General features: G+C 37.7%; 3 protein-coding genes across 4 annotated transcripts in view; all 3 read right to left on the reverse strand.

The window, feature by feature from the left end:
* On the reverse strand, positions 1-3,226 carry opn6b (opsin 6, group member b). The gene is made up of 6 exons (XM_084392676.1): positions 2,972-3,226; positions 2,639-2,844; positions 1,995-2,094; positions 1,075-1,179; positions 776-996; positions 1-675 (listed from the first exon to the last, which is right to left on the reverse strand). Exons 1-6 carry the CDS (start codon positions 3,063-3,065, stop codon positions 229-231), a joined length of 1,173 nt encoding a protein of 390 aa, XP_084248802.1. The 5' UTR covers positions 3,066-3,226; the 3' UTR covers positions 1-228.
* scfd1 (sec1 family domain containing 1) lies at positions 3,211-22,120 on the reverse strand. Of its 2 annotated transcripts, XM_084392675.1 has the most exons (26): positions 22,103-22,120; positions 21,734-21,843; positions 20,738-20,808; positions 20,524-20,612; positions 20,353-20,443; positions 20,116-20,238; positions 19,881-19,968; positions 19,698-19,787; positions 18,354-18,409; positions 17,782-17,867; positions 17,388-17,487; positions 14,921-15,060; positions 13,983-14,073; positions 13,824-13,897; positions 12,635-12,716; positions 12,418-12,514; positions 10,388-10,458; positions 8,829-8,908; positions 8,642-8,704; positions 8,482-8,557; positions 7,085-7,138; positions 5,153-5,205; positions 4,792-4,825; positions 4,414-4,479; positions 4,261-4,329; positions 3,211-3,659 (listed from the first exon to the last, which is right to left on the reverse strand). In XM_084392675.1, the coding sequence occupies exons 2-26, from the start codon at positions 21,762-21,764 to the stop codon at positions 3,636-3,638; spliced, it is 1,899 nt and encodes a 632-aa protein (XP_084248801.1). In that variant the 5' UTR covers positions 21,765-21,843; positions 22,103-22,120; the 3' UTR covers positions 3,211-3,635. The 2 variants fall into 2 exon arrangements, with proteins under 2 accessions (XP_084248801.1, XP_084248800.1); XM_084392674.1 differs by lacking the exon at positions 22,103-22,120 and having other exon boundaries at positions 21,734-22,082.
* Positions 21,964-23,631, reverse strand: part of g2e3 (G2/M-phase specific E3 ubiquitin protein ligase) — an 8,206-nt gene continuing 6,538 nt past the window's right edge. Inside the window, exon 14 of the mRNA XM_084392673.1 lies at positions 21,964-23,076. Coding sequence (XP_084248799.1) covers positions 22,829-23,076 — 248 coding nt within the window. The 3' untranslated portion in view covers positions 21,964-22,828. The remainder of the gene's footprint in view (positions 23,077-23,631) is intronic.

A 23,631-nucleotide genomic window follows, 5' to 3' on the forward strand; every position in this document is an offset into this window, starting at 1 on the left:
GAAGCGAAATAGGCCCATTAACCTCAATTTTATTGGATTCACACAATGACCTCACGTTCAACATGACGCATTTGTACAAATTACTCACTAGTAGCCTGGAGTGTCCTTATCTGTTTGTATTTGTTGTGAAATTAAGATAATACATAAAGTGAATGTACTTAATCATCATAATATTATCATCATCATCTTATATAAACATTCAGAGCACATAAACTAACATTAAAACAGCTAAAGTCTTCCAGAGTCGCTGGGTTTCCTCATTAATCCATGAGGACTGACACTCCTATGTGTCTCTGTTAAAGGGCTACGCTGGCGTTCTGTTTCAGGAGGGCTCTCTGCCGTCCCCTCTGGGCTGCTTTCACTTGCCTTATGGTCCATCTCTACCGGCTCATCCACATCAAGCTGCACATCACCAGGCCGGGCCAATGGCACAGGAGGGGTGTGCCTGTGCGCTGATGTGGGTCTGAGACAGTAAAACAGAGCCTGCAAGTCCTTCCGGAACTTAGAGCTCATGCCAATGTAGATAAACGGATTGTAGAAACTTGCTGACTTGGCAAAGAGGCTTGCCAGGATGCCGTTGAGTGGGGGTACTTGGTAACCCCAGGCAGACCACATGGAAATGACTGCGTACGGGGACCAGGCCAACAGGAAGGCCGCACACACAATGAGGGAAACCTGGAGCGAGAAACACAGTACGACACATGCTTGAATATGAAGCTGAGGGCAATAGTTATTTGTTAGATGATAAGTGAAATTTACGGGCCAATTGTTTTACCCGTGTGATGCTGCGTTCAATCTTTTTCTGCCTCTCGCTAACATCTCCCCTACTGAACTTGTGGCTGGAGTTGACCGTGCGGATGATGGACACATACGTGAAAACTATAATGAACAGCGGCACGAAGAAGTTGAAGAAGAAAATGCTGATGACGTAGAGCTTGAACGGAACGGAGTACAGCGCTCGTGTCCAGTCGATTTCACATGTCCCATACCCGCGAGCTGCAGATGAAATGAAATTCAAAGAAATCTCAATTTCAAATTTTTAAGATGGTATAAACATCCTTGTTACAGTCCTACCTCTGTAACTGCCCCAGCCCAGCAGCGGAGCTCCAGCCCAGAACAGAGAGAACAGCCAGACCGCAGTTATGACCAAGCAGATATTACACTTGTTGACCTGATGAGCTGAAGAACATGGCAGAAACACTCACGTCAGCACAGCCCTCAGCGTAATCGTGCTGATTTATCTAGCATTTGTGCAGCCAAGGATAAATCGCTTCTGCAAATGGAAAAATAACAGTCCTAGATTTATCAAAGATTCAAGTTCAGAAGTTTTTAGGTTCAACCACTTATTGTTTAATAAAAGACGAAACAAACAGGACTTGCTGGTATTCACTGTGTCCTACAGTAGATCATTTTGTCTCCCAAACAGGATGATTCCTTTGTAAAAATAATAACATTTATTCTGATAATTTATAATAAAAGTTACATTTTTATTTTATTAGATTTTTATTATTATAATAATTTATTAAAATGGCCAGTCTTTAGAAAGCAGAATTAAACTAACACCCTCAAATTTGCTAAACATTATTATTTATAAATGTCTTGAATATAAATGGCATTTTAAAATTTGGGTTAATGTTTTTAATTTATATATTCGAAAACTACATTTTCCCCCTAATTTATTTCTTCACAGACCCCCCTAGCACCCACTTGCAACTCCTGAACATCAGTTTAAAACCAGAATTTTTACTTATGTGAGACCACTTCCTTTCCTAACCTCTCTAAGAGTAATGTATGCAGCTATTTGTAGCCTAATAGTCAATAATACTATGAGAATGTGAAATAACCGATTCGGCAAATCGATTTAGCACAGATTTTGTAAAGTAATTGCAGAACAGCTTTCAAGGACTCAACTGCTTGAGCACCTGGACTAAATACTGGATAGCAGCCATACAAAGGTATAATAACCCAGTAGGTTTGGCCAAGATAGAGCATACCATGCTGAGGGTGGCAACCTTTGATGTAGCGGATGACACTGATGGCTGTCAGTGTGTTGATGCTGATGAGTCCGAAGAGCAGGATTAGGAATCCATCCACCTGGCCAAGACACAATATCTTATACATTGCAAGCAGGTCTGGCATTCTGAGGCAGTAATCGCTCTTACTTGTCTCATCACCCACTAACCAGGCCCTGGGGAACAAGCCAGCTAGATTAGGGGATAAAGGGACACATGCCTGTGTACTTGGAACAACTACAAATGATTCCTCTCTTCAGCCCCTCCTGCCTCATAACACCACCTGCCAGACTGCAGCTCTCACACCAGATGTTGTGTGATGTCCTCTAAGAGCATTCAGTGACGTGAACTGAAGGGAATCATGCTGAAAGGCACTTGATCATTTGAACTTTGTACCTGAATTCATCAGGAGGATCTCAAATAAAATCTCTCAAAATTTTCTCTCTGTAGAACATAAGATATTTTGAAGAATGTTTTTGTCCATACGATGATAGCCAGTGTGGTTCAAGACAACAGTGGACCCCTTTAACTTTCACAGGCTTTTTTCAAAATATCTTCTATGTTCCACTGAATAAAGAAAGTCATACAAGTTTTAAGTGGCATGAGGGTGAGAATCAACCCCTTACCTTGCAAGTCCAAAATGTCTTTATAAGATAGCCTTCATCTCTGAACACATCAAAAACTTCAAGGATTCCTCGAGAATATCCAAAAATAGCAATGCTGGCGTCAGAAATGGCAAGGTTTAGAGTTAAGATATCCTGTGGTTTGAGAGACTTTCTTTGCTTAGTTAAAAGTAATATTACAACCCCATTTCCAATCCAAGAGAGCCATCCTATCAAAGAAAAAAAAAAATTAAATTCACCTATTGTTTATTCTCACAAGACATTTGAATGTAGTGAAGCTCAAGAAGAAACAAACCATATTCAGGTACAGAGTATACAAAACAATTAGACAATTACCTAGTATTACCAAATAGACACCAATAGCGGTTTCTCCTCCATTCGACACTCTGTAGACTGAGACATTTGAGGGAAGAACACTGTGGATGTCCATCTTCCATGAAAACCATTAGGTTGGACTCATCTCAGGGTGACGTTTGCTATGGTGCACAGTATTTCTCTCTTCATTGGTGGAAGTTCAGCAGACACACACAGGCCACCCGGACTAGACCAAATGCCCTGGATCTACACTTGAGCGCACATTTGAACTGAAACAGAGGACCTATGTTGATCAAGACTAGGTGTAATCTCCTAGGTGTAATCTTGTTAAAGACTTTAGAGACTGAGGTTTTTGGGACAGTTCTTGTCAGTCACCAGACCACTTAAGGCATTTGCCTCAGCTCTTGAACTCACCCGATGTCAATAAGCCCGTAATGAGGATATCTACATCTCCTTTTGATGACCCAAAGTGGATTCAAACAAAGAAAACAAAGCGCATTTGGTGCATGAGATGGTTAAACTTTATTGTTGGTTACCTTTAGTATTGAATTAAATAGTATAGGAAAACAGTATAAAGTACATGGAATATGAGTGCTTCTGAAGTTAGAGAGGTTTTAATGAAGTACAACTGAAGAGATCTTGATTCGTTTCTAGAAGGGTGGATAACTAGACTTCTACGCTCCTCCTATTTCTGACCAAGCTGGGAGAGCTGTGGAGAAATGAATGGGTTTAGTCTTAAAAGCTCTGATACCACAAAATCACATTAACACTTAAACAAAACTAGGATTGAATAATGAAAACTACTGAATAATTTTTCAGCATACAGTCAGTGTCATATAAGTTCACGACTACAGGAAGAATTGGGAAAAGCGAAACCCTCCCCTTATTTTCACTCAGAGCAAAGCGGTAAAAGTATATTAACAAGAAATTGATGTGGAAAAAAAACTGGGCAAAATGTTTAAAAAATATTTACAGAGGGAAAGGCACGTTATGACTTGGTGTCAACTTTGTTAAGACAAAGTACAACGTAGATTTGCTTCAAGCAGCAAAAAGCATTCCAAGACACTCAAAGCAGTGTTGTTCTCTCCAACTCTGGGATAATCGGTTGGATTTTAGAGCAATGGATCGCGGAGCAGTTGATTTTTCACGGAATTCTGTCCTTGTACGTGAAAATGTATTTTGATGAATTTGTACTTTCAACTTAAGTGTGACGCAAATCGGGTGACACATCTTGAATGTTGCATGTAAATGTCCTGTTTTTTATAACATGCATTTCCTATCAGTTTATGCTGTAGGGGAAGTGATCATACCTGTTTAATGAACTGGGCAGCATTGAAAAGCTCACTACAGCCATAAAGAACCCGCTTCCCTTGCTTGGCCTGAAGAGAAGAAAATCATTACACTCGTCTTCATAAGCAAGTTCTCGTAGCACATTTTACATTTGAAAATGGGCACAGTCATACCTTTGTGTAGTCAACAAGATTCTGATACTCTATGTAATTGCCTCCACCGACGACAAAGACGATGGCCTGTGAAATGAAAATTTCAGTTGTCACCAGTTGTTCAAGTTTAATCATGTGTGAATTTCAACGCAAACTGTACAAACGCTTTGTATTAAATAAAACCCTGTAATATTTCAATTGGCCCTCCTACAGACGTGAGCTCAGACACTCTGGGCTTCCAACTCACTTTGTCATCAGCAGGGCCTAATCTCCACTAGGAACAGAAGGCTATCTGTGACTAACATTAACCCAGCCAGGTTACAGCACATGGGCGCCAAACTGTGAAGATACCGTATCAACATCCTCATGGTGCAAAATGCTTTTGCCTTTTATACTCACCTCTTGAAAAGGGTTCTTGTTCCTTGGAATGGAGCTGAGGGAGTTAAACAGTTAGGATTAATTCATCATCACAGGCAGAGAGTGAAAATAGCCGATCGTTGTGGGGGAAAAAACTACAGATCTTCTTATATTCTAAATATTTTCAGTGGAAAGTTCCAGCTCTGGCAAGGATGTGCAGATCCGTTATTTACCTAACTTCAATACTGCCTTATGTATATGCAATAAAGACACAAGCGATTTAGAATTCCTCCATGGATCAAATGCCTTTAACATAATATTTAAATACAGTGGGACCAAGTTAAACACAGGGATGTATCATTTGAAAATATAAGGAGCCTAGTCTTCGTCTTCAGCGTCCTACCTCTCGCTTCCGCGAAGCATCTTGGGATCAAAGTATCTGTAGTCATCCGTCTCCTACAAAAATCACAACACATAACATTAGGGATTACAGAGCACGTAAGCAAATTAAGGATGAAATAACACTCAGCGCACCCTCCCCTCATCACCACCCTAAAAACCACCTCATCTATCTATATTAAATGCTTATCAAGATCTAATGCTTCCCAGCAACCATTCGTCTGAGAACCAGAAGCCTCAAACAGTAAAATGTCCTCCAGTTTGATTTAAAAAGCAAGATTATCATCTCTCTGCTTTGAAGAGTCCTGACACAAATTGAGGAGAACTGTCTCTGAGGCAGGGGCCAATGGCCTCCTACTTCCTCATCCTCTGTATCGGATGGGCCAAGCCTGTCTCTTCCCCCACGGGACCTCAGTCAGCCCGGCCTGGCAGGCCTGCCGCTCTGGTGCATACTTAATTCTGGGAAGAAATGCTTTGCCGTCAACTCACTGAAAGAAGAGCCCCACTCCACATCCAAATGCTAAAATGCTCTAGATTTTTCTGCTATCGGTTTACCCTCACTGGGTAGCAAAGCTCAGTATTAATAGTGAGAGCCGAACACACTATTGCAACCTGGTCGCACAGGCCCATCTGCAAGGACTATCTGACGAGTGGAGGAGGCAGGAGATTCTGAAGCACTCAGCTGCCCAGTGTCCCCAACAACAGGCGTATTGTGCAGAGCACTGAAATTCCAGTAGCTGAGAAAATGATAATACGGTTATGTTCAATTCAGGTTTATGGGCAGTGAAGGGGAAGCATTTCCAGTCGGTAACGGGATACGGCAATCTGTCCACCCAAGCTTTTAAGACCGAGAAGATCAGAGGGACCCTGAGGGTGTTTCAGACGGAAAAAAGGTCTTTATGTCAAGGTACGAGAAGGGGAATCTAAAAGGCCACTGTTACACAAGTGAATGATTGCAAGAGCTTATATGTTAGCTAGCTGTCTCAATTACAGCGTTTTATATTTAAAACACATCGGGATAGTTCTTGGAAGTGTGCTTAGGGAGAATTCAAGATGTCTAAATAGAGAAGAGTCCTATTATGAGGGCGCTGTCAAAGATTTGCCACATCATATCCTTTGTGGTAATTCCACATTTATAAAAAAAATAATAAAAAAAAAATCAGCATTAATCATTCCCCCCACACTGTGCCGGCAGCTAGTTGATTTCAAAGCATCAGGAGAAATTTTCAAAGCAGATTTTTCCTTTAAGGTGATCCAACAATAACTTGAAAACCACCAGTGTGTTCAAATAACTGATGCTTTATATGCAGACAATGAGATCCTTAAACCTTAGCAGAACACAATCCAATTATTGCTGAAATAGCTTCGGCTTCTGTACAGACGCCCCCTAGTGCTGCGCACCTGAGGGGTTTGCACCTCTGTTTCGCCTCACAAAGGTGAAAAGCCCAAATGGACTGCTTCCAAATCCCTTAGCCCTAGAAACGTAATATATCATGCTTCGGGTTTGCTCACTAGAAACCCTCTCCCTCTCTCTCTCTCTCCGCAGGTGTTCCCCTGGCTGAGACATTCGCATTAACCGTGCAGCTCAGATTGCCTGGATTGAAGTCTCGGCACACTCAAAGAGCCTCTTCAGTGCCCCGTTCAGAACAAATTCAGTGTCCCATAGCGCTGCAGTGTAATATGCATTCAATCACAGTAGGAGGTAAAGCAGACAGCCTTGGTGATGCACAATAACAAGAGTACACTGGACACAGTGGTCTTTAAAGATTTTGGGATTTAGACTTTTAGCTAACAATCGGGAAGATATTAATTACTACAAGAGTTTCATACTAATATAGGCAGCAAACATAAGCAGCAAAACATGTTAAATATTTGTGCTTATGAGGGAGAAGTTAAAACGATGTAAGGAAAGGGAGAAATAGACAAGAGCGCTCACCGGGTTTGACTTCATTTCCATCAAATTGTCCAAGATGCGAGTAACTGGCAAGTTCTATATGAGAGAGAAAAATAAAATAAATCAAACAATCAAAATAACCCCTCCCAAAAAACAAGCCATGTTTGCTTAGCAATTGATCATACAAGAGCCACAAATACCACAAAATCAGTTGTTCTGAAGGAAAAGTGCCTCTCTCAATCATTATCAACAAAAATATTGAGGTCAATAAATCAAAATGCACTTGAAATATAATCAATATGGCAACGTGTACAAAACAGTTACAAATCTGTCAAAAGTCGGAAAATTCCTGTTTAGTTTTACGTATCAGTTGTCAAGAAGGTCCGAGATGTCGTTGCCATAATGTGTCGCTATGGGTTTGCGTCTTGCTTCAGACTTGACAGACAAAGTGGCATTCTGACACCACTTGCCACTATTCTACCACTATTCATTTCATTCATTCTATAAACTATTCATTCAAATTTCTATTTGTTGTAATTATTCTGCTCACAGTAAAAAATAAAATACAAGGTAAAATACATGTTAGTAGTAGTAGCACATTCATTACTGTGACTAGAAAGTCTAATTACAAAAGCGACCGAGAACCGCGGACCATATATGGCTCTCTCAGGGAGTTGATTCAATTAAACTAATTTAAATATTTAAAAATATTACATAATTTATCGATGCCGGTGTGTCATGTATAATACCCCAACCAAATATGATGTGGCACAACAAGCTAAAATTTCATTAGACAATTTGAAGTGGACTGGCAATTTCCCAGTCTTATTCGTCATAAATTGATTAAAAGCTGTATTCTTTTCCATTCACCTTCGTTAAAAACTGAAACCAGACAGTGGTTAAAATAGTCCAAATGGACAGAAGAATGTGCATTTGTGGAGCGATTTGGATCTGATTGTTGTCTCATTTTACAATTGAATCAGTCACTTAAAAATCAGATGTGAAATGACTCCAAAGTACTCTGAAAACTATGCAGCACCAGAAGTTGCATTAATGGTAAGTAGTTCAATTTACTCTTATTTATGTACTGCATATTGATTTACCATTTGATGAAACTATCATAACTACCCTATTATGTGAAACGTAGGCTGTTAGGCTATTAAAACGTGCAAAATCGTGACGTGACATGGCCTGTATTTATGAAATGATCATATAAGATTTATAGTGAAAGATAGAGATGCCTTTCTAGGAGATGCCCCTTTTTTACACTCGAGCCCCTGTCTCTGAGGAACTCTCTACCCTGGTAATAACACACACATCCTCAATAAGAGGCACAATTTGAGGTGTAAATCGTTAAATTTAGCTCATGGTAGTCAATGCAGAAATGGATGGCTTGTTAATTCTTTTTTTCCTTAAGTGTAAGTGGTAATAATACTCACATGTTGTTTCAGGACCAGATTTTTCACCCCCTCCATCACAAATTGGGAGCCAGTGTTCATCACCCTTGAGAACAGTCTGAAAAAAGACAGGCCACTCCATTAAAAAGACATCAACAAAAGGATTCACATTTTGAGAATTAAATTTGGTGTAGCCTCATACCCCATTGGTTTCACTCCAGTGCTCCCATAATTGGCCGGCGTCGCAGCCATCTTGGTGAAAGCTCTGGAAAATAGGTAATATCAGTTTGCAACACTACTGTTCTCATCTTTCTGCTGAATTTAATGTAGTAACTAGGCAAATGTGACAGCGTGTTATGGTGTGTTTGTTGACAATGGCCAGAACTTACTTCCACTGCTTTATGTAGTTAAGTGAGGATAGGTCGCAGCTTGCATCAACCATGGCTTTCTTGTACTGTTCTAGATCAGCCTAAAAAGAACCAAATGTCTTTATTCAACACTCGACTCTCAAAGATGAAAACAAAAATCCACCATTCAAGAGGAGCTGTTTTTATAGAATGAAGGATGACATATAGCTCAAAAGCCATAAGCATCCATCAGGGTGAGGAGAAAATCTCATTCCTGTTAGAGACATACCACATGAGTGAGAGGGCCATTTTCATGTCAGACAACCTAATTACAGCCTCAGAAAACAAACACCAAAATGGCTGTTTTTGAAGTTTAAGCAAATACTCAGCCAACAATAACCCACGCTGGTTCACAAGGACACAGATGAAAGAAATGATACCAAAAGACATGGAAAAATATTTCAAACTCTAAGCACACCATTCCGTTTTTGGAAAGTCAAAGCTTTTACAGCCTGCATTGATAAACATAATAGAGAGTGACAGTCAGCACAGGTCAGTGTGCTTTCTCCAGGGTTGAAATGTGGTCACTTGGACATCGTCCATCCCAGCTTGGTCCCACGGTTCCGTCCTCTCGCATCGGAAGTGTACACAAGAACTCAAAACGTTCATTTGTATGGCCGTTTAAGAAACATCCCACAGAAGAGATCTTGCCATTAGCTAAACAATCCTGCTTTATCAAGGTACAAGAGTAATAACACTTGGCTGTGGCATCAAAGGGTGTCAGTGTTCCTCAAATCTGCGCTGCATGTGTCCCAAAGAACAACAAGGCTTTTGAAGACAGACTCTGAAAGTACGGTTTAAGAACCTGGGCTGAGCTTCATAGGAAATGGACAGAATGTTTTTGGCTCCATGTGTCCCCAAACAATGAAATCCATGCATTTGCCACTGATTATAATAAACTAGTGTTACCGAAAGTGCACATCAGGGTAGCCCACCACAGTCATCCTCGAACCTACGGTTTAGGATTATTTATCTAGTACTCTTAAAGGAGTATCCTGGGTTCAGTACAAGTTAAGCTCTTTTAACATCAAAAATAATTTCCACTTGTCCTGCATTTTCTTAAAATAAAAGAAGAAAAAAAAAAGGGGGACAGAAAGAAGCAAAAATCTGGGTAACAGTGATGCACAAAGGAAATGAAAGGTACCAACCCATAAATATTACAAAACCTATTGTTTCAATAGTACAGCCACAAGATGTAAACAATATGCATACATGATTTTATTGTGACCAAATTGCTTAAAGTTATATCCAATTTTACACTTTTGTTGTCATGACAACATTACGCATAAAATGACAAGGACAACTTCACTGCTTGCTTAATACACACCTTTTAATAGAAAATGTTATGTCAGTGCTTCCATAAAAAAATAAGCCACACAATTCGCTTTTGTTAATATTATGCTGCAAATGCTGTCAATAAACTTAACTTGTACTGAACCCAGATTATTCCTTTAAGGTTGCTATGATCTGTGATGTTTCTTATGGGATATAGTTTATTATGATAACTACTTGATCATGACCGTGGTGGTGTGGGGCCTTACCTCAGATGGGGGCTGCTGGGAAGTGATGTAGTAGATCAGAAACAGCCTCATCTTATCCTCTGCTGTTCCAGCTACCAATAAGAACAACATTTATACAGTCATCATGCAAATGCATACAGTTACTTTAAATTTAAGAACTAGTAGAGTTTGTTGAAACAATCATTGCGCTCATTGGAACAATAAAGCATTGTGTATCACTTGAAAAAAAAAAAAAAACTGATCACTATCATTATAGTAGGTGGCCATTCCTGTGTACTCATAAGAAAACCCATGAACCAACAGAGGACCCTGTGGAGATTAAGAAACAGTGTCCTCTTGAAACCTCACAATGCTGGCAGGAGAGAAAACAAATCCCGTCCTGTGGTAGCATCACAGAGAGCCTTTAAAGTGGGCCGCATCCCCCCAGGGATGTGATGCATTTCAGTCCGCTAAGCTGGAAAAATGACTGGATGAGGATGAGGGGGTGGGATAGGCTCTCATTAGGGGAAGGGGGTATGAGTTACTCATTCAATTAGTTTTGTTTGATCTCTCAGGATGGGGCTGCTCTTGGTAAAACAAAATTTTATGACAGTAAGGCAGTATGCCATGCTTTGAGGAATATAGTGGTATTTGGATTACGGTCAAGCTCAAAGAGCATCTGACAAATCAAGGCTTATTAAAGCAATAAGCCACTCGAGGCCAAGCGTTACAGAGAATTTACCACAATTATGGGGTTTAGTCAGGCAGAATGTGTAGTTTGCCATGGTTGCCAAGCCACATATTAATCAAAGATCTTATTATTGTCATCATCAATATTATTACTATTACCTAGCACTATTATTATTGGTTTGTAGCAACTTGTGCTGGTAGCATAAAATTCAATTAATGTGCAGTCACCGATATGCATATTTTACAATGGCTTTGGGCAGGGCTCTTCCAATCAGATATTAGAGTACTGCCAGGTTATATATTTGTGTGACAGTTCACATGGGATTGTTTTTACCTGTGGGCATTTCTACAGGGAATTGTATATAACTAAAATACACTTTAATGTAGGGCTGCATGATATGGGGAAAAATCTGATAAAAATGATGGTCACACTTTATATTAAGTATCTTTAACTACAATCTACTTATATAAAAACCATAAGTACAATGTACTTATTGTGTCCATGTTGTTTTGCAAAACACTTTTGCTCCTATTGAGGTGGGATACGGGTAAAAAACGGGACAGGTTTGGTAGTATGGGTAGGTTTAAGGGTAAGGGAAGGGTCAACAGTGTAATTATAGATATATATATATAGAAATTAATTTCGGACGTAATTATATGCAATGTACAATGTAAAAACATGCATGTACACAATAAGTGTATTGTAACAAATGATTAATTTAAATGTTACTACACCGCCTAATATAAAGTGGGACCAAAATTACTATTATCAAAAAATATATATAATAATAATAATAATATTATTATATTTAAGATGGGAACCTTTAAAGCTTCTCTTGTTGACAACAGCGGCTTTAGAACCGCTCATTATAAGTTAGGGAAGATGCATGTTGCCTTCCCAAATGCATGTTAATAAGTGACCCAACCTCAGAGAGGAGTTCATGTGGAGCAGCATTTACTGCCAACCAAGTCGCTCTGAGAAACTAAAAACACAAGATCATGAGCTGCTCAATTGTGAAAGAGCACAGTGCTGCACTTCACTCTGAAACACCCAACGCATATATTTATTCATACATTCATATATACATCACAGCCTTTGCGATTGGATAAGTCATATTGGTATTTCAGTTTTTATTTTGTTTAATTGTGCAGCCCTAATGCTAGCATGAGAATACGCAGAGCAGAAAAGGTCTGAAATATTACTGAAATGGCCAATTCGGACAAGATTAAAATCACAGACAAGCTTTGGTAAATCTTTCACCACCCCACCTCCCTGTATGAAACTAATCCTGTCCAAATAGGGCTTAAGGTTCATTATCACAGATCTGAGATGGAACCGATGAGACTATTAGCCTTGAATGTTTAACACAAGGAAGACTCACCATCAGGATCACTGATAATGTCCAGCAGGGATTTATCGAGCGTGGATTTGCTCATAAGCTTCTCTTCGTACTCGAAGTACACATCAAGCTTACGGCTCTAAAGACAGACAGGCAAATTTAGAAGAAAAATATGCAACTCTACCTCGCAGAAATAATATAATGTGCTGAGAAAATGTAACCTAAGAGATGAAAAACATTTTTCTCATTGAGCACTGACCTTGATGTGGTCCAAAACTGCTGTGGCAACATTGGTGTGGAGGTCAATCAGTCTCTTCTTTTCCAGGAGCTCAGGAAGAGAACTGTTTAGAGAGAGAAGAGCACGCTGTTATCCTACTCTATACGCGTAGGGTCAGGCAGGGGTTCAACGGTAGGCCCTTTGTGAGTGCAATGACTAATACATATGTATAATATCTCTCAAGTACTGGATGTAATTAGATTATATAATGATATATTTCATTTGCATAATTGAATAAAAACTGAAATATATTTAAATATGTTAACTAAAATGTTATCCATCTGTTTCCAAACCCAAATCATTTGAATATCACGACTTCGATGTATGTCATAAAATAACGTGCAAAATACACAGTATTATTTACGAGAAGCAAAGGTCCAGCGAGTACACGCGTTTCTTGGAAAACTCACACTACCAGAAGTTTTGAATGCATCATTGCTTTCCGAGAAGAGGGAGAACACGCTTCAACATGCTGTCTGTTAGAGACGATAACGTGCATAATACATAAAGCACATGAGTATAAATGTATTCTTCACTTGTTAAAATTTAATCAGAATGATCAGGGAACTGAGTGAAAAACTTGACATTGTTCAGTGCGTTGGATTTGACAGACATTTTTTATCCACGAACTACGCATTCTGATTTTCATTCTGACATTCCTGATTTTAATATTTTCAATAATTTTCTATTCGTGACTGAATTTATTTCCCCTTAATTTTGGCAATAGATGAACTTTAAATAAGCGATCTTGAGATGAGTCCCTATAGACGTCCATTTTGACCCTCATATGCTGTGTAATATATATTATAAACTTGACAGGTGATTTTTCTATTAAATGTAGTTTGATCACTACCTTTTCAGTTGTTTAAAAGATTAAGGTAATTATAAAAGTTTAATAAAATAATTTCACATGATTTGTTACATTTAATGACCCCTTAGCAGATTTTAAATCATAAGCAAAATATATTATAATTTATATAAATATTATTTGTATAGTATGCTTGTAATTTATATTTATATTAATATTATTTATATAATTATTTTCAATTATATTTCCGGCATTTAAAAAATCCTACAAATTTATATGCACGTTAATAATTAACGTTCAATACATCATACTGGTACTTTATGCAAAAATACACGATTACTTGAGGACCTACAAGGAACTTACCTGACGGCTGAGGTAAGTTTGGCAGTGTTATCTGACAACATACTAATGGCTCCATCATCCTCCCCTTCTAAGCCCTTTGAAGAAAACCACATTTATCCGTGTTAACCAGCATGCAACAATTCCTTCATATATAATTTAGCATCAGCCTTATCAACCTACCATGATGCTCTTGAGGCGTTTAACCTCATCCTCTTGGGCTCGATATGTATCCAGTTCCTCCTGCACGGCTTCTGCAACCTCAGGGAATGGACTGAAATGGTGCACAGAAATCAATTAAATGCTTTTCTGCAGAGGAGGCTAAAAATAAGTGTCATTAAGATGTTGTAAATAAATCTGTATAAACTGCTGGATAGAGTCCTGAAAGCAGGAATGACACTAAAACAGTTTCCAAAACTCCGAAATGATGCAATTTTGCAAAAATTTAAAACATTAGCAAACGTTCTTAAATATTAATGAACACTGTGACATCTGACAAACCAGATGAGTGAATTAAGACAACTAGGAATGCTTTCCTATCAAGCATTTAGGCGTTTGCATGTACAGTTGGTTTATTAAATGTCCTTAAAGGGATAAGTTCACCCAAGAAACTTCTGTCTTAATTTACCCTCTTGTCATTTCAAACCTGTATGACTTTCTTTCTCTGTGAAGCACAAGATATTTTGAAGAATGTTGGTAAGCAAACTGTTTTGTTGCCTACTGACTTCCATTGTATGGACAAAAAAAAATAAAAAATAATAATAATAATAATACAAGTCATACAAGTTTGGAATGACATGAGGGTGAGTGGGCCTAAATGATGTCAAATTTCCTTTTTGGGTGAACTATCACTTATTTAAAAACTAGGACAGAATAAGGTCTCTGGAAACTTATTAGCAAAATGTAGAAAAGCAACAGTCAAAAGCAGACACAAGCCATCAGACACATTACACAGTCATCAGTTTAATAGATTTCAAATCAGAATTAATTATATTTATAATAGATACTAAATTCTTGAAGAAAGAAAAAACAATTCAAACATTCGTTAAATGAACCTTAATTCCTTATTACCTCATTACCTTAATTTGGATACATGATTTTTATCAACAGTAGATATTTACCTTCCTTTGTGTTTTTGCCAAAATCTGTCAGCAGCAGTGAGATCATAGCTCTTCTTATTTTTCTTTTTGGGTCGAGCTCCTGTTGGGCTGGCCTCTGACCCTTGAGACTCCTCCACACTGACCCGGTTCAGGTGGAAGTCCTGATATAGGGCATAATGTTGGTTAGGCAAGGGAACAGAACTGAATCAAAACAATACAGGACATAAAACACAATACACGCCAATAACATTTTACTCTGAATAAAAAATAAAAATAACAGTGCTGCTCAAAAGTTTACACACCTCTTGCAAAATCTGTGAAAATGTGAATAATTTTGACAAAATAAGAGGGATCATACAAAATGCATGTTATTTTTTTATTAAGTACTCTGTCCTGAATAAGATATTTTACATAAAAGATGTTTACATAGTCCACAAGACAAAAAAAATGGCTGAATTTTTTAAAATGTTTTAAAAAGTTTACGTACTCTTGATTCTTATTACTGCGTGTCATTATCCATGACTATTTTTTTGTTTTGTGATGGTTGTTTATGAGTCCCTTGTTTGTCCTGAGCAGTTTAACTGCCTGATGTTCTTCAGAAAAATTCTCCAGGTCCCAAAAATTCCTCAGTTTTCCAGCATATTTGAACCCTTTCTAGTGGCGACTGTATGATTTTGAAATCCATTTTTTCACACTGAGGTCAATTGAGGGACAACTATTAAAAAAGGTTAAAACATTCACTGATGTTCCAGAAGGAAGCATAATGCATTAAGAGCCAGGGGGTGAAAACTTTTTGAATTTGAAGATCAAGGTAAATTGTTCTTATTTTGTCTTCTGGAAAACATGCAAGTATTTTCTGTTGCTTCCGAAGTGCAGTACTAAATTAAAAGGAATTGAACATCTTCAGCCTGTTCAAAAGTTTTAACCCCTCGACTCTTAATGCATTGTGTTTCCTTCAGGAACATCAGTAAATGATTGAACCTTTTTTAAAAGGGTTGTATAATGCCCTTTTCACAAGATGTAAAATAAGTCTTTGATGTCCCCAGAGTGTGTATGTGAAGTTTTAGCTCAAAATACCCCACAGATATTTTTATATAGCATGTTAAAATTGTCACTTTTTGGGGGTGAGCAAAAACGCACCGTTTTTGTGGTTCCTTTAAATGCAAATGAGCTGCTGCTCCCAAACACAGAGTTGTGGAGTTTCAAGAGCTTGTGCTCTTTTACCTCACACTGACATGCACTGAAAATTTCAAAAACGTTTAGCCTTTTATGTTCAAACCGAAGTCAGAAAGATGGAGAGACTCAAGAAGAAGTGACAACATGTAAACACCATTTCTGAATGGTTAGTTGATGAATATATGTAGCTTATGTGTAGTTATCTTCTAGTCATTGATTAGCATATTCTGTCTTGATAATCTATAAATCGTGTTCCGGGTTTATGTAAATTTTAGGGTTTGTGATGTCACTAACCCTGGAGGAATGTTGTGTAGTCCCTACCAGCCGTTTGTTGTAGCCCTTAAAAAGCTATTTCTTTAAAAGCAAATATCTCCCTTTGCTTTGAACTTTGAGCGTTGTAACTTTGCAGATGTTGTTTATGCTCAAACAGCAACATTACACACTAACTAAAGTTAGAAAAGTGAAATCATATTCAACCACCCCTTTAATAGTTGTGTTTGAGTCCCTCAATTGTCATCAGTGTGAAAAAATGGATCTCAAAATCATACAGCTATTGCTGTAAAGGGTTCAAATATGCAAAAGATGCTGGAAAACTGAAGAATTTTTAGGACCTGGATGATTTTTCTGAAGAATATTTAGCAGTTTAACTGCTCAGGACAAACAAGGGACTCATGAACAACCATCACAAAAAACAGTCATCCATGTAACGACACACCATATTAAGAATCAAGTAATATGGTAAACTTTTGTAAACTTGTAAAACTTTGTTAACTTGTCTAAAAAAAGTAAACTTTTGAACGGGGTTATTTTTATAAATTCAGCTATTTTTCTGTCTTGCAGTTGTGGACTATGTAAACATCTATTATGCAAAATATCATATTCAGGACAGTAAAAATAACATGCATTTTGTATGATCCCTCTTATTTTGTTACAATTATTTAAATTCTGCAAGGGGTGTGTAAACTTTTGAGCAGCACTGTACATAGAATACAATTCCCATTAGCATGGCAGACCACTGCTGCCATACAGGGAGTTGAGAAAAGCATTTTTGAGACGGTGGAACAAAATACCTACATGATTAATGATCACTGGCACAAAAAGCAACCCAGCACGTACATTCCACATTTCATGAAACCCTTTTATCATACATATGATAACTGCAATAACTTCATCTTTCCATATGCCACAACTTGAAACTATTTGAAGTTTCCATTTAGGAAAAAATAAATAAAAAATACATTAACACTAGTAAAAAAAAAAAAAAAGGAGTATCAATTGTGGGTCATGTAAGGATATTTTAGGTTCTGCTCACCAGCACATCATGAATGAGAGCCTGATACGTCCATGTGTGGTGGAGAGGAGTTGCTAGATCCAAGTTACGATCGGCAAGAACAAACAGCGGCCTCTGGAAGCTGTGGGAGAGGTAGAGGGAAAGATGGGAGATTTTTTATGTCCCAAAACTTCTACATCTTTCTTAAGATGTCCTAGTATAGTAGAGTCTGTTAGTCTATTTATCCATCTGTCTGTCTGTCTGTCTGTCTGTCTGTCTATCCATCCATCCATCCATCAAGATTTGTGTCTTGGATTATGCTTTTATAACAATAATAAATAGACTAAATACTTTACAGAGATTTATGGCTAAAACTAATATACATATTCTCTTCATATCAGTTGCATGGGGGTTTGCAAATGTGTTTTTGCTCCACCTGAACTGGCCAGTGCCCATGGTGTCTCCGGTGAACAGGCTGTTACGAGCATCTCGCAGATTCTCTCTCAGTTTCTTGTCAAGTTTCTGTGATGAAAAAGTGTTAAATCAACATTACTAATATTTCGAGTAGAAACGAGTTGTACAATATGTATAAAATAAATTAATCTAATAACCTGAGCGACAGGTGTTAATTTTGTCTCATATTACAGTGAGACATTCTTTCGCTGAAACTAATCATCTAAAAGTTCAGCACTCTAGTGAAAGCGAGCCAAGGTTGGACCGAGTCCCACATACGGAACAAAGAAGAATTCTGTACCATCAGTGAAACTGAATTAAGCGACTGTATCAGTTTGCACGCTGTGCACATAAACTAGAGTATAAAATGTACAAATGCACTGCAACAAAGAGATTATGTAGGGGTTGAGGTGGTCATTTGACCACAGCCATTCTATAATACTCTATTTCTGAATTCGTAAACCCCTCTTTACTGAGCAGGAGTAAACAAAGGTGTCTCGGTCTGTTTAAAAAGAAATTGAGGAACATTAAAAAACAGAGCAGTGGGTTTCTTACCACGGCTACCATTTCGGCAGCATTCCCTCTTGGACATCGGATTATTGGGACAGCACCTATGATAACAGGAAAGCTCACTGTTCTGCCAATAGGAGGGTGCATTAAATATCTTCTCACAGGCTCCCAAGACACACATAATCACATTTCAAAAACAACAATACAGGCTTGATCAATGTACTTAATTTGAATTGTGAAGTTTCTGCCATATACAATTCTAGTAGTCGTGTAGTATGTAAATAGACCTAAATGAAATATTCAATGCGTATCTAAATGTTTTTGTCTTTGGAGCAATATACAGAACAACATTAGGAAGGTTCTGCCACCCAGTGGCTCTTTATGACAGTTGAGAGTTAAACTAATGGCTGTAATGTGAGAATTAGTATAAAAACGGCTCTTTAATTATGATTAAATATCAGGTCTTTAATCAGGAATACTTCATGTACCACGAAAGAACTCTGCCTTATTAGAGTTCAGATGGATTATAAAGAAACGAATATCCTCATATGAGGAAAGGATTGTGTCTAGCAAGAAAAAATTGAGTATTTTCCATTTCTGTGCTAAAGCATCTTTAAAGGTGAAGGGTGTTATTTTTTTCGGATGTTAAAATATTTTGTCCTAGGCCAGCTTAATATGCAGACATCTAGAAGTAATTTGTTGTCTGATTCACCTCAAGAGTGTAAACAAACACTCACTGACACTGAGTTAGTGGTGGGAATTTCATGTTTGGTCAAACAATGGCAGACAGAGGGAGTGATTGGGAATCATTAACCATTACTTTATGCTATTTCATTTGGCGCTAATAGTGGCACAGAAATCTTTAAAAATAAGTCATTATTTACAATACACTACTGTTCAAAAGTTTAGGGTCAGTAAGAAATAATACTTTTATTCAGCAAAGAAGCATTAAATTGATCAAAAGTGATAGTTAAGACATATATTATGTTATTATACATGTTACAAAAGATTTCTGTTTCAAATGAATGCTGTTCTTTAAATTTCCTATTCATCAAATAACTGCTTTCAACATTGATATTAATAGAAATGTTTCTAGAGCAGCAGATCAGCATATTATAATGATCTATTAAGGATCACGTGACACTGAAGACTGGCTGCTAAAAAACATCCGCTTTGTCATCACAGTATTAAGTTACACTTTAAAATATATTAAAATAAAGTTATTTTAAATTGTAATATATTTAACTGTTATGTTTTGATCAAATAAATGCCAGCATTTGTGAGCAGAAGAGACTTCTTTTAAAAACATTAAAAAAAAATATTACTGACCCCAAACATGGCATGGCAGTATATGTGCATGAAAGGATAAAAATATGTGTCATTATTTACCAAGAGTGACAAAGAAGCAGAAGAGACTATCCACTATTGTGTCCATTATGCCCTCCATGTCTGTGTCCATGATATCTGGCTTATTAATTGCTGAGGGGACAGAACAGTAGCATTATTAATAACTTTGTTTAGATTGCAAATTAAATGAATAAGTCAATATTTGAAAACCGTCTAGCAGCTTACCATGATAGGAGATGTGTTCTTTGTTTTGATTGCAGAGAATGAACATATCATCTTCAAGTGTGATGAAGTTCAAATATTGATCAAATACCTGAGGAGGGACAGAACAGTCTGATACTTGAACAGCATAATAAAAATGAGCAGTATGTTATTTGCCTTTCCTCAGGAATTTATAGAGCTCTAGCAGGAATTAAAAGCTCTAGCAAACTCACACAATGAATAAAAGTGTTTGACTTACTTTGGTCACCTGGTTTACAGCATTAGCTGTTAGAGCAGCACTTGCTATGTCCTCCAACTTGCTTCTGGAGATTGCGGAGATGAAGTTCAAATAGTAGGACTCATATAATTGGTTTCGTAAGTCCTGTGATGGTGAAAATAACCAAACCATTAGTTTTGCAATAGTGTGATCTTCACAAATTGTCCTGGAACGGGACTGACAAAAACACTAATTCAGTTGTTTAGTTAACATATTTACTTGACATATCCTGTCAACGTTCTCCTCTGTGGGCATTACAAAGTAAACGGCAGGAACATCTGGAATGGGGTCGCGATCTGAGTGCAACAAGCTACAGGAAACAAACAAAATGTAAACAATCAATCTCATTAAATCACTGATTTAGAAAGAAAAAGTCTTAGAGGTCCTCACAGGTGCAGAGTGATGCCCATGTCTCGTAACTCTTTCACAGACAGCAGAGGAGATATGATGTCTTGGCCAAAGCGATCGTAAATAAGTACCTAACAAGAATTGCAAAGGGTGAGTGTGCATGCAAATTATTACTATAAAAGCATCACTGAGTCATGAATAAAAAGCACTGCATAGTGGATGAGGAAACCCCAAGGTGTTTGTTGTGTAGACTTACCTTCCATACCGGCTCAGCTGCTGTGTTTTTCAGGGGTGGCGCATTGAAGTTAAGCATTCGCTTCAGAGCAGCTGAAAATAAAAACATGAAAAATGTATATTTTAAATCACTTCTATCACTAGGCTACTTAAAATATCACAAACAGACAAATATACTCAGTTCTCAATTCATAAACAAATCATTTTAATACAAGATACATTTCTGATACCAACATACTTTGGCAGTATTATATCAGAAACACATCATTTTCAGAACTAGCCTATGGTTTTTAAACAACAAATTATCTACTGCATATTCATTATGACGAATAACATTTTACATAGTCATTTTTTTATTATCATAATTTTTATGATATGCATACGAATCTAAATTCTACCAACACACAATACAATCTTTGTAGCGAACACTTGTGCAATGTTCACACGCTGCCCATTAAAAAAAAATCATCTACTGCATATTCATTAAGAGACGAATAACATTTTACATAGTAGCAGCTGCACAACGACTGTCAATATCCATAAATGACAACCGTAAAAATAATAACCTCAGCATAAAAACTGTACCCATGAAACATTAAGTTCAACCATGATTATACTCTACCACAAAATTTTAAGCTTAATAGTTTTCGCTGAGTGAGTTTAGCTAGCTTGTCAAATCAAATTATGGGTTCCTTCTGAAAGGTAAAAGGGATATTAATAGCTGTAGATTTCATAAACGAGCTGGTTGACTGTACGTAGTCATACAAGCACAAATGCTTATTTAACTAACGTTATTCATGCTGGATAAGTCCTTTCATCTGATGTTAACCAGCTGCTAGATGAACAACACGGTTAGCATCCACAGCTACACTGTCAGGACTGTACAATTTCAGCTGTTATGTATTCGGTACTAATGTATGCATTTTAAATAAATACTATTTTTAAAAAACGCGTGAAAATCATCAACATCAGCAGCAGCACTGAGTGTTTCAATATAAATTCAAACTTATGGACAGACCTGTCTGTTTTTCCCGGATGGAGGCCGCCATCTTTACTGTTTATGCAGTGACGACTGCGAGGGTGACGTGGCGACCGGCGAACCGCTGTCAGTATGCAGAAACGCGCACCCTGACACGATCAATGGCATGAGTTATTGGGAAATGCATTTTTTAAAGTGTAATGTCTCAAGACTGGTTGAAAAAAATACACTATTCATTAAAAAAATGCCATAAATTTAAGGTCCAGAATCATTCAATAAAGACAATGGAGCACTGAGGGTAACAAAAGTAAAAAGTGTAATAAGTTATGATATACAGAGCTGACAAGTTATCACGCACTCTCAAACTACATCAGGAGAAATAAAAACTACTCAAGAACAAATGCAAACCTGCTTTTGTATGATTCTAACAGGGCTCTCTGGCACAAACAGTAAGATCATTTAACTCATTAACAACTAATTAATTTGTGGTGGGAACAGCCAGCTATTGTGAGGCAAAAGAACTTGCAATTGCACCATCTTGTGGCTACCGGGAAATTGCAACCTTGTTATTGTGAACTGTTTTTGTATGAAAAAACTAAATCACTGCTAAGTAACAATACTTTTCAGAAGAACACAAAACATTATCTACTTAAGAGTTTAATCTTAGGAAATGCTACTAGCTAAAAAAAAAAGTGTGTGGCTGATAAATTCAGGCCCTACTCCATTTATGAGCTACACATTCAAGTTAATGCATGCACTTATAAGCCTACACAATTGTTTTGAAAATACAAAAGAACAGACAATCTTATCACTTCTAAGATTGTGTAGCAGAACATGTATTGATTTGTAGTTGATGCCCCAATAGAACGGCTCAAAGCAAAACTGTCTTCTCTGTTGAGTGATTCAAATGTACTGCTACATAACTGAAGAGTTAGCATCACCTGGGACTACTGATAAATAAAATGAGAAACTATGATCAATTAATGCTAATGTGAGATAGGTTGAAAAATACCATATGTTTATGTATAATACTCATTAACCCCAATAAATAGACTAAGCATCATTGTAGATCATTAGGTAAATGCACACCATGAATCTACTGAAAAATATCCAGTTAGGAAAGATGTTTTTTTTTTAAATGTCCTGCATAACGGAGAATTGGCACACTGTGTAATCCAAATGTTTCTTGAAGAGCTCATAAGAGGGTAGTATGGGCAGAATGAGATGATTGGCATCACAGTGGCTCTGGGGAAAGGCACATGAAGGGTCTGGTGAGCTGAAGAATGAAATAGACGGGGTGGGTTTGAATCCAATGGACGGAACCAAATCTGCAGCAGTGGCGAATGTTAGGATGTCCTCAAGCGATGCTGCACACCGACCCTCTGGAAAACAAGAAAAGGGTTAAAAGTCCTGTTCTTCATGATCCCATGTTTCAAACTTTAGTTAGTGTGTAATGTTGCTGTTAGAGCATAAATAATACCTGTAAAATTATAAAGCTCAAAGTTCAATGCCAAGCGAGATATTTTATTTAACAGAAGTCCCCTTTCAAAGCCTACAGCGAACGGCCGGTTTGGACTACATCCCTCTACTTCCTGCTTTAATGACGTCACTAGAACAGTTTGTTGACTAACCTCCGCCCACAGGAATACACAAAACAAGGGGGCGTGGTCTTGTTGCGCTCCCACGGAAAACAGGAAGAGTTGCGTTTGTAGAGTGTGTTTGTCGCATGTCGTCGAGACGCTGTTATTTTCATCCCGGAGTCAAATCAAATTGATAAGGTAATATTAAAGACATGTTTACAATAACACTGAGCGCATGCATCTCCACTTTATGGTATTAGGCGTGACCTTTCCGGGCAACGTGCGCTAAGCTGCTGTCGAATCACAACACAGGAACCGCTGGCACAATCAGAACTCGTTACGTATTTCTGAAGGAGG

This window comes from Rutilus rutilus (assembly GCF_951802725.1).
Source record: "Rutilus rutilus genome assembly, chromosome: 21".
Classification (NCBI taxonomy): Eukaryota; Metazoa; Chordata; class Actinopteri; order Cypriniformes; family Leuciscidae; genus Rutilus; species Rutilus rutilus.